This window comes from Olea europaea, chromosome 22 (assembly GCF_002742605.1).
Source record: "Olea europaea var. sylvestris chromosome 22, O_europaea_v1, whole genome shotgun sequence".
NCBI classification, from domain to species: domain Eukaryota; kingdom Viridiplantae; phylum Streptophyta; class Magnoliopsida; order Lamiales; family Oleaceae; genus Olea; species Olea europaea.
This window is the reverse complement of record NC_036258.1, coordinates 11,390,509-11,402,639: the sequence shown is the minus strand read 5'-3', so window position 1 is coordinate 11,402,639 and position 12,131 is coordinate 11,390,509. Positions and strand designations below refer to the sequence as shown.

General features: G+C 34.4%; 1 protein-coding gene across 1 annotated transcript in view; it reads left to right on the top strand.

The window, feature by feature from the left end:
• LOC111371161 (MORC family CW-type zinc finger protein 3-like) overlaps window positions 1-12,131 on the top strand; it is a 57,283-nt gene that overhangs the window by 17,291 nt on the left and 27,861 nt on the right. The window contains exons 11-16 of the mRNA XM_022993068.1: window positions 1,970-2,071; window positions 2,182-2,511; window positions 2,593-2,676; window positions 2,789-2,947; window positions 8,817-8,900; window positions 11,042-11,179. Of these exons, the coding sequence (XP_022848836.1) occupies window positions 1,970-2,071; window positions 2,182-2,511; window positions 2,593-2,676; window positions 2,789-2,947; window positions 8,817-8,900; window positions 11,042-11,179 (897 nt within the window). The remainder of the gene's footprint in view (window positions 1-1,969; window positions 2,072-2,181; window positions 2,512-2,592; window positions 2,677-2,788; window positions 2,948-8,816; window positions 8,901-11,041; window positions 11,180-12,131) is intronic.

Below are 12,131 nucleotides of genomic sequence, written 5' to 3'. Positions count from 1 at the left end.
GGAGGAAGGGGTACAGGAAGAGAAAAACCATTAAGATGAAGAAATTGGCTTCAACCCCTTAGCAACTGAGTCAATAGCATCATAGTCAAGGGATGATGGGAGCAATCCCAATCCCTCGGCATCAAAATCTTTCCCTATCAATTTCTCCTAACCCAAATTTCAGAAGCAGAGGAAGATCAAAAAGAGAACTCTCTTCAATTTGACCTATCTTTTGAAACTAGCCCTAAACACTCATCAGATATTCCATGGTTCTCTCTTGAACTTTGCATAGTCACAAATCATTGACAGCTTTAACCTGTCTGACCATGAGCAAATCAAGGTAAGACTCGAAAAATAAGAATAAGCTGGTAGTCAATTGCATTGTGGCCATCATTTGCATGCTCTTGAAATAGAAGATAATGGCAAGAGTTGTAACCTATTTTAGGATCCATTTAGAATTACGGTAGGGAATTATACCATATTTTCCTCTGTTGTGTTGAATCAGTAAAAGAGGGCCACTATGTACTGAATATAATTTTCTTTGTTGATGCACTGTGTTGTGAAGGGGATGTGAGCAGGAATATAACTTGAATACTTAAGGAAGTGAAGCATGCTTGGCGTTGCCTTGGGCTTTTATTCGCCATAGTGTTTCTTTGACAATTATTTAGAAGTCTCCAATTGCATTATTGTCGAATATGAAACTTGCCTATGTCATTGGAAACTTTTCAACCTCAATTCTGAAGGTTATGACTAAACCGAAAGGAAATTTACATGTATAAATTTTGGGTTATGCTGATAAAATGGATTTAATACCTATCAGCTAAAGGCAGAAATATAAAGTAAATTGTGAAAAACAGACTGGAGAAAGAAAAAAGGAATATTGAAATCCATTATATTGGAAGAAATATACCTTACTATAAAAAGGAATGTTCTTTAAAAGTTAAAGCTCCAGATTTAATTTAATTTTAATAGCAGAAACTTCATGGTTTTAGATAGTGAAATAAATCACATTCCTGCATGCAGTGTAAGGACCCCAAGAATGCTACACATATGTATGTATTTGATGTCTCGGGGAATCAATATAGCAAAGGACCTCTTGGATTTTGAGCTGTTGTGGATATTAATAACAAAAATTGTCTCCCCTAGTAGCTTTAGTTTTGAGGTGAGGTGGTCTTTTGACAGGGTATTAGAGCTTGTTTGAGTTTGGTGAGTGCTTAAACTTACCACACCATTTGTGTTTGCCTTTGGTTTTCATTTGTTTATGTGTATTATTTAAATTTTTTTCTCCTGTCCAATTGTTAACTCGAGTCCCATATGAGGGAGGATATGGACAAAGTAGCATGACTTGTAACCTTGTCCCAATTTGCTTCTAAATACGATAGATTTGTTTATAAGCAGACTACGCCACCCATATAAGTTTTGGGATGAGACATCATTGATTTACATATGAGCTTTTAAACCCATGTTTGTACCCCCAACCAGAAACCCCAAATAAAGTTTATATTTGTCTTTCATAATAGAAACACAAGCGAACATTTCCCTTGCTTAAGATAAATATTTCTAAATGTCATTCATGATTGATTGTGATTATAAATTATCATGAATTGGCTGGACAGAGTGTTGAAAACCAGAAATTTTGCTATCAATTCCAAAGGATGTTTCACATTAGAAAATTCATGAGGACTGTTGCTTGTTTTGGTGTTATAAACTCATGAAAAATGTGAAGAGAACAGTTTATAAGTAGTTGAGATACAGATAACTGAGAGGCTGTTGCCTAATATGTTTGCCTTTTATTTTAATTTGAGAAAAGCAATGAATTGCATAAGAGTTAAATCTGTAGAATTATTTTATTAAAATATGGTTAAAATATATTTTCCTTTTTATTTAATAGAGTTATAGGTTTCCTTTGAGATTTAATCTTTCTAGTTTCAAATTGTTTTTTCCTCCTGTACATGACGTGGTCTTAAGTTTAATGGACATTGTTTTTCAGACAGGAGCTATGCGGCTTGGAAAAGATGCTTTGGTTCTTACCCAAACTGCAAACTCCAGATCAATTGCATTTCTTTCCCAGTCACTAAATGAAGGAAAAGACGTATGCAATCAATCCCCAGCTCGGAGTTCATTGTTTTGTCCCATATTTTCCTACAAATTGTCTATTCCTGTCTAAACCGTCTATTTTCTTCTGTGAATCTTATGCTGTAGAATTTGGAGATCCCTGTTGTAAGCTACCGCAGAATTGGGCAGTTTATGGAAGTAGATACAAGTGTCCAGAATGAGTCTTCTGCAAAATACAATTTGAAAGTCATCAAGGAATTTTCTCCATTTGATAAGTACCTTATTGGTGAAAAAGCAGGCCTGTTCAGTGGAAATAGCACAGGTACACAAATATTTATATGGAATTTAGATGTATGGGGATCAAATTATAGCTTGCAATGGGAAGCGGGGATGAGTGGAGGGAGTTCCTTCCATCAAGGTGACATACTCATTCGTTCCAGGAGGATAAGATCTCGTCCAGGCCAAATATCTCAGAAGGTATATTTCTCCACTTTAATTTGATCAGTATAATATGATTATTGTACGTACAAATGAGATTGTGGTTTCCTTCCATTCCAGGTGCCTTTGGATTATTCTCTTAGATCATACTTGGAGGTCATCTTCTTTGATCCACGTATGAAGATCTATGTACAAGGAGCCCGGGTAATTGCATGCATCACTGACGCACAAGCACCGTCTCTCACACACACTCTCATGTGTATCTATGTCAATTGCATTGAGAAGATTGCACTGTTAATATGCTATTTCTTAATAGGTAAAATGTCGACCTCTGGCAAAATCTCTAAACAACACCATCATTGAAAATGGTATTGTCATGGGAAAACCAGTTCAACTTACGCTTGGCCGTTCTCAATTAGAATGGGAGCAAGCAAATTGTGGAATGTTTCTATATTGGCATGGGCGTTTAATTGAGGTGAGAATGTAGTTTTCCTTGCTCTTAACTAAATGAAGAAAGTAATTGAATGCCCTTCTCTTCACTTTGTGTAACATTGTTTTTTATCCAATAGCCTCAAAATTAATTTCACTATTGAATGTTTTTTACTAGAACCTATTCCTGAATCTGAAATATGAATGCAACGTGTTTGATACCCTTTCTGTATTTTTCCACAAAATTATCTGAATTGCATCTTGTTGGTTTTTATGTTTTTGCTTTTCTATCTTGGTGATATTTGTCCTGCATCGACTAGATTTGTTGAATTGAATTTCAACTGTCTGATAAGTTGAAACTAATCATCGTGCTTTTTAATTTGAACTTGTTAGGTACAATCGATAGTTCCTAAATTTAGGTTGGGTATATGTTTGGCATTACTTCTTGATAATATTTCTTGTTTTCCATTTTCTATCACTGGTTATGACTTTTACTCTACAAATTTGTCTGTACTATTGCTTATTAACTTTCTTTCAGGACTGTACATATATTAAATTACCAATTTTTTTACCCAGTACTTGGGATCATCATGGAAGCTACACAATTCTCAATTGATTGGTAATTAGTGAAAAACAATGCTTTAATCGAGTTAGGCATGAAATTAGGGCACAGACCATTTGTCCAACCAAAAAGTTAAGAGAGAAGTAGGATGTTTGTAATGAAATCTGAAGTTACTGCAAATAGATTGCTCAAACAGAAGGCAATAATGGAAAATTTTAAATTTTAAATGACAAGAGAATCACATGAAATATGAATTCGTTTCCTTTAAGGTGGCAAATGACATTAACAGATTACTTGTCTTACGATATACTCACTTTTCATTGAGGTACCTTCTAAATTTGATTTCACTTTGATCTTTAAAATGTTTTTTTCGTCTTCATTCTCCTCACATCTCAAGGTTAATGAAATCAGAAGCTTTTCTCTATTTCTTACTTGTAATTGTACATTCTAATGATCCCTATTTATAGTACAAGTAATGAAGTAAAGAAGGAAAGAACGAATTCACTAAAACTCAGTTGGATTTACATCAAGAAATCAGACAACATAATTTACACTACTATGGTAAGGAGAATCAATTCATTCTCTTCCTTGAAAAATCTCGGGATTTCAACACTTTCCCTCAAGTTGGATCGTAAATATTGATCATATGCAACTTGCTTATAAAATCATGAAGCTTTTGTCGAGATATTCCTTTAGTCAGATATTTGTAGCTTGTTCTTGTTTGGGGACATAGGTCGTGCAAATTGTTTCCTCATCAACATTTTCTTTTATGAAGTGTCTATTTACTTTGACATTCTTAGTTCGGTTATGTTGAACTGGATTAAGGAAAATGTTGTTCGGTCCTTTGTTATCACAATAATCTGATTGTACGCTTTACTGGGATACGTAGTTCTTCCAAGAGCTTTCTTAACCACAGTCCATATATTCCTTGTACAATGGCTCTAAACTCGATTTAAGCACTACTTTTGGCAACTGCAAACGTAATGTCTAGTCTAGTGTGTGACAAATAGATTAGGTTTCCCACTAATCTTTGATATCTGTCTATTTCTACTGGATTTCCATCTTCAATTTTCTTTCTCGCATCCACAGGTGTATCGTTTAGTTTACACTCTAGCATGCTAGTTTTAATTAGGAGGTCAAGGACATTTTCGTTGCAAGCCACTTATTCCTTTCTTCCATCTTGAAACTCTGATTCTTAAGAAATATCGTATTTGTCCTAGATCCTTCACTTCAAATTCAGTGGCTAGGTTCTTCTTTAGTCTTTCCATCTCCACTATATTGTCTCCCGTTAGAATTATATCGATATATACGATCAAAATCATTTTAGATTTATTTTCAAATTGTTGGAGAAACATAGTGTGATCTGACGTCGCTTTCGATATCCTAGACCTTTCAAAACCTTTGCAAATTTATCAAACCATGCTCTTTGTGACTATTTGAGTCAGTACAGTGACTTCTTGAGTTTACATACACTGTGTTTTTTTATCCATCCTGTAGAAGCCTGATGGTAATGTCGCCATTCAGGAATGCATTTTTAATGTTTAATTGCATAAGTGACCAATCTAAGTTGGCTGTTAATGATAGGACTCGAATTATATTCAACTTTGCCATCGGTGCAAATCTTTTCGTGTAGTCGATGCCATAGTTTGTGTGTATCCTTTAACAATCAATCGAGCTTTATATCATTCTATTGCCCCATCAGCATTGTATTTCAAATTGAAGACCCATTTGCACCCAACATATTTCTTTCCTTTCGGTAGATCCATTGCTTGCCAATTTTCAATTTTTTTAGTGCTCACATTTCCTCCAATACCGCTTCTCTCCATTTGGAAATTTTTGATGCATTATTTGGGATTTTTGTACAGTCAAGGTGAGATGTAAAAGTATGAAATCTTGTAGATGGAGCATTATATGACATGAATTTTGAAATAGGGTGGAGAGTACATGACTGACTTTTGTTTTCTGAGAGCAATGGGTAAGTTCATATAAGAAATTTCTGATGCTTCATGAGGATCTAGAGCTATCATTGGTTCCGACTCTTTTGGTGCTTCGAATGTAAAATTCTCCTTGTACCTTGATTTTGGTTTTCTTGAATAAAAAATTATCTTCTTACCATTTTTATTCTACATCTTCCCTTGGATTCAAGTTTTCTCTTGTCAATGGCATATTGAACCAGATCGTGGGATAAGTTTCGTGCTTGGGATAGGTTCAGGAAGAAAGATATCAAAGTCCAACAATCGATCTTCATGCAAAATCCCCCCTTTGAAGAGATTTTTTTCAAAGTACGGGGTACTTTCAAAGAAAGTGACATCAAGGTTTACGCAGATTCTTTTCGTGGAAGGATCATAGCACTTATAGCCCTTTTGAGTAGGAGAATACAATGAGAATGCATTTAATTGCTCTGGAATGAAGTTTGCTTCGATTAAGAGAATGAACTTGAAAAAATGCAGTGATAGGTTAGAGTTAAGGCGAGAGGTTGGGAAATACTTTTGAAATTTTTGGAGGGGTGATTCGAAGTTTAGAGTATGGCTAGGCATTCTGTTGATTAGATATGTAGATGTTAGGATAGCATTTCCCCAGAACATTTTAGGCATGTTGATAGTAAATATTAAGACATGAGCAGCTTCTAAAAGATGCCTATTTTTGCGTTTGGCAATCCCATTTTGTCGGGGAGTGTCAATGTATGAACTTTGATGAATTATTCCATTTGTTTGGAGGAAGTCCCACATGATTTCGTTGAAGTATTTTGTGCCATTATAAATCCGTAGGATTTGGACCTTTTTTGGAATTGTGTTTGAATGATGAAATGAAAATTGACAAGCACAAAATGGGCATCAAATTTTGCTTTAAGTAGGTGAATCTAACAAATTCGAGTGTGATCGTAGATAAATGTAACAAATTATTTTGCATGAGTACGGTTCAGAGTTCGTGAGAGACCCCCATAAATCACTATGGATCATGGTGAATGGTTTTGATGGTTTGTATGTGGATTTTGGGAATAATGTACGTTGATATTTTCCCAATTCACAGATTTCATATTGAAGATCAATTGACTTTTTATTCAAGAAATGGAGGGAAATACACGTTTCAACAATTGAAAGTTAGGGTGGTCCATTCTAAAATGCCGTAAAATAATATCACTATTTCTAAAAGCAGATGTAGAATCACAAAGTGTAATTTGACGCTTACTTTCAGTAAGGCTCATCAAAGTAGTAAAATCCTTCACATTTTTAGCACTGTCAATCGTCTTCCCCAATGATAGGTCCTAGAAATAAAATGAGACGGAAGAAATTTAGCAAAGCAATTGGAATTTTTTATTAGCTAGCTTATAGATAGTAAATTGCAAGACAAGTTTGGAACATGAAGGACATATTCCAAAGTTATAGAATCAGAAATTTGGAGAATTCCCTTTTCCAGCGATTGATGAAAGTGAACCATTTGCAATTTTAAATTTAATATTACCAGCACAATTTGAACATGAGGAAAGTTGGTGGTAGGAGTCCATCATTTGATTATATGCTTTAGAGTCAATAATCCAGAAAGTTTTAAATTGGGTGGTTGATTTGAAGGCTCTCAAAAATTACGTATGAGGGCTAGTGAACTTGAAGGGTTTTGACTTGATGGTTGGAGGCTAGAGAATATTTTGTAGAGTTGCTCTATCTCTTTAGGATTAAATGCACTACTTGGCTTCTTGGATTTTTTTTGTTTGATAATCAATAGACGCTTGGTATCCATGATTTCTATTGCTTTGTCTTGGTTTCCATTCGACCGATTTTTCATGTATATCCCAGCATCTGTCTTTTTTGTGTCCTGGCTTACGGTACGGCAATGTTCACACCAAGGTCGTCCTTTTGCTGTTTCGGGCTTGATCCACTAGCAAATCCTCTTGAATTTTCAGTTAGCCCCATTCCCTTAAGTTAAAAGAGCTGACATTTTACCAAGCCCAATTCCTTTGGATGTTAAGGTCGATGCTTCACTTCCTGCTGGCCTAATTGAAACTGCTTCCTTCAACAATGTCTTCCTCCGACTTTCTTCTCTTCTCACTTCGTAGAAGTCTTTGCTAGTTTTTAAGGCAGGGGTCGCTGGCCGAGTATCCTTCCCTTGACGTCGTCCAGATCACGATCGAGTCCCGGCCAAGAATTCATAGACCGGTTCATTCTCCAGCCCCTTCTTGTACCGTACATTGTCTTCGAGGCATTCCCATTCTTCTTTGACACTTATATCCAGTTTTTGCTAAAGAGATGTCATCTCCAAGTAGTATTTCGTGAATTTCCGTAATTGATTGCTTGGTTTTGACGAGCCTAGCTTTGATACCATGAAATCAGAAGCTTTTCTGTATTTCTCACTTGTAATTATACATTCTAATGAGCCCTATTTGTAGTACAAGTAATGAAGTAAAGAAGGAAAGAACAAATTCCCTAAAAATCAACTGGGATTTACTGCAAGAAATCAGACAGTATAATTTACGCAGTGGTAAGGAGAATCAATCAGTTGCTTCCTCGATAAATCTCGGGATTTCACAGTTAAGGACATATCATGTGACCTATCGTAGAACTTCCTCCAGTCATTCAAGTGATGAACCACTTAAGTGTGGGAATTAGGATTTAACTACTTGTACATCATTTTTTGCCACCTTATATGACAGAATCTGTGTTGGCAGTTTTTTACTGGATGAAAAAACAGGTTTTTTTTTTTTTTTTTTTTTTTTTTTTAATTTTGGACCTTCTGACACCACATTAACTAACCATGAACACCCACAGATTAGACTAGCCTTCGCTATTAACTAGTAAGAAATGATAAATATTATGTTTATAATTAGATGAAGTTAACTTATGAACTGAGTTAGAGAGATATTTGAATTTATTGTGCATGGATACTAGAAACTAATCCTTTACTGAAGGTTGTCAAAACTATTTCAATATTCTTATGCAACCTTTCATGTCAATGCTACTGCTTTTGTTTCTATTATCTCTGACATAGGGAGAAAATGTATTGTTTACGTGGAACCATGTGTTCATGTGGAAAAATTCTCATTATTGGTTTATCTTGCATGGAACGAGGTTGGGATTGAGGAGTATCTACTGAATAATAGGAACTACATTCAATCTGTGCTTACATTTTCTCGAGTCCAACTAGCTAGCATCATCTTTTAGTAAATGTTACTTGTAGACACGTGAAAATGTTTTACAATCGAATCTTTAGGACTTCCTCATTTTTTTTATTTTATTATTATTATTATTATTATTTTTTTGGATTTGGTCATTCTTGTTGCCCCCTGCATTTCCCCTATTTATATTGTCATAGGTTAAACCAACCCTCTGTTTAATATAGTTTCTATTTTGTTAATTTGTAGGCTTACAAGAGAGTTGGAAGTATGGTTCATAATGGAGATAATGGTCGTGGCATCGTTGGCGTTGTTGATGTTACTGATTTAATCGTAAACATTCTTATATGAACTAGCTCATCTTTTATTCTTTTATTTTGGATGCATAATTAATGATGTGTGGGAGTGTAGATATGTGGCAATGATCGTTGACCTTTTCCAACTTTAGAGATTAGAATTGTGTGCTGCAAATACTAAGAGTAGAATCTATGCATAGGAAAATATGTTATACCAGCTTTTATCAATTAAACAGTGAAATGGGTATATTTGCTTATCTTATGTCTTGTAAATTTTCAACGTGTAAAATGACTTGCTTCAAGTTATAAGGGTGTGGACATCAACAAATAGGGCTGGACATGGTTCGGTCCTAAAGAGAATCGAACCGGATCCAAATTTTCATGAATTTAGTAAGTGGAATCGTTGGGTCCAAATTTAATTATGGAACCGTTCAAGTTCGGTTTCATCTGTTCGGTTCAGTTCCTGAGTTCCATATAGTAATTAAATTTTTTAATATTTACAACAATGCTAAAATAATTCAACTAATGATATATTCAATTTTAGCTCTTATAAAATAACATAGTCCAATCTTATATATCTTTTGTACTTTTCTTTGTTGAGTTCTCCATAGATTTGATTGTTAGAATCACAGGAAAATGAAGATAGCGAACTCACAATAATGAAGAAAGGTGTAGTGGAGCTTCCAATTCGATTTCTCTAGAACTGTAGAAACGACACTATGATAGAGTAATAGATTTTGGTAAAATCTAGGTCAATTTGATTAAGTTGGAATTGGGCTGAAAATTAGATATAGGAAAATCATATTTTGGGTTTGGGTTAAATTAATTAGTTAGCAAATTTATTTAGAAAAAATAAAATATTTTGGCTTATTTAAGATATATAAATTAAAATAAAATTAGGGAGATTTAATTTTTATTCGGTTCCTCGGTTCTTGGTTTAGAATCGAAATCGAATATGTCGATTTTCGATTCAGATATTCGTTTAAGTATTTAACTTAAGAAGAACCGCTCAGTTAGGTTCTGTAAGTGTTGGGCCGGGTGTGGTTGGTTCCGGTTCGATTTGATTTGGGAGTTTTGTCGGCCCCTATCAACAAATATGTAGAAATTATATCATCTTTCGAAGTAACTGACCGTAAACAATGTTTTGAAGCTATAACTTCATATTCAAATAATTATATTTGTATCAAACCTAAAACACATTGGCCAGGCAAGCACTCTTTGTTATGAGCATTGCAAATTAACACTTGCATAGTTTTAGAAATGTTCTATTATCTTTTATGAATTGTCAAGCCAAAAAGAGTGTCTTCTTCCCTTTTCTCAATAGAACTTTGGAAACTTTCTATATTTCAACTCGTTAATTAAAACCAGGGATTAACTCATTTGAAGTTAATTGTCACCATGTAGCTTCTATACCATTAGGTTTTATGTGGCTAATGAATTCTGTTTTGTTGATAGTTTGTAATTGTTGTAGTATTTAAATGAGTCCACGGCATTCATTCACTCAAAAGAGTTTCTATTTTTTCAACCAGAATTGTAATTTTTCGGGCCTGATTTCCAGAAGCTATATTGGTCAGTAATATCGAACTAAGCACAGTAATATATCATCTCTCACACATGTTCCTACTCTCTTTGCTAAAGTAGATAATATTTTATGTTCTCCCTTAACAGATTGTGGAGCCAATAGATCCGAGCTTATTGCTTAGATCAAGTACCTTACAAGAAAGTATGTGGACAGAGAAGGGGTGATTTTTATGCAATCAGTTACAAAGGAATTTCAGGAATCATTGATAATTGGATATTTGACTTTATAAAATTTGACAATTCCTATGTTTTAGGCATTTTTCTCGTACATACATTCTTAAAATCAGTTGTATGTGTCTACATATAGGATTATATATTACAATTTTATAGACTACGAAGAAGAATATTAGAATTTATTCTCCCTGTTTTTTTCATGGTGGGACCGTTTCTTGGCCTCTTCCAAATTATTTGATGGCTAATTGCACACTGCTGTTGTCTATTCAGTCTGTAATCCACTTTTCGCATTTTTGTTTAAGCCTTAAAAACAATGTTGTCCAACAGTGCAGGCTATCCACTTTTCACGACGTTGTTTAAGCCTTAATTAAAGAAGTTTGGTCTAACAGTCATGCTAACTTCATTTCCTTTTTCCTATTGCAGGATGATGGTAAAGGCCATGTCTGGGTGCATAACAGTAAGCAAGGGTTCCAGGATTGTGAAGCCTATGCTGAATTGGAGAAGTGGCTTGGTGAAAGAGCAGATGAATACCTGGACAAATTTGTAGATACGATTCAACTGGTAATCTTTACTATCATGTTTTAAAATTCAGTGTGGATATTTGTCTCCAAATTAAGCCCTTGCTTGTGTTGTCATGTTGGTCAGCCAACCTCCATAACAAATAAGTTAGTTACTTCACTGTTGAATGTGGTGAGGAATGCAAGTTGTATAGCCGTTGCCCCTCAGTTTAAGGGTTCTTGTTGCTTCATCAACAAAAAATGTTGAATATATTATTAGATATTAGTTAACTTTATATTGAATGAAAAGGGATAGATAAGATGTATGTAAAAGGGAACTTCCATTTGAAGACTCCAGGGTTTGTCTCTTTAATTCATGACCTTTCTGTCTTTTATACACAAACCAATATAAATATAAGCTCTAATATAATAAGTTGCACCTAAGCGTACAGCACATGGATGTCTCATGATGCTATTTACAACAGCGTTTCCCCTAACAGTGAATCTTCATTTTTTCACTTGAATGGTTTCACCAAGCTTGTCTCCTTTATAATCCATATAAATGTACATGGGTTTCACAGAGTTTCCTTTATCATTTGATTCACAGAGAACCCTGAATTCATTTCAATTGTTTTCCTAAGCTATGCATTATTAACTAGATCATTGAATGGTATTCATTGAGAACTATCCAATGTAAAAAATGAATTAATGTTGAAGCCATTTCTATCCATTGTGATGTAGCTACTTAGACCTATTTTGTTCGTTTCATATGTAGCCCATTTGGGCCCAATTTTTCTAAAATGCATTTTTCAAAACTCATTTTCAACCACATTCTTTGAAAGATTACTATTCCTAAAGTTATACGTAAACCCAAAAACTTTTCATTATATTTTAACCACACATTCTCCAAAAAATCACCATTCCGAAATACATTTCCCCCAAAATCTCATTTTAATGAAGCCACCGTTGAATAAAAAATACTATCATTACCTCTTCATCTAATTCATATTTTCTTC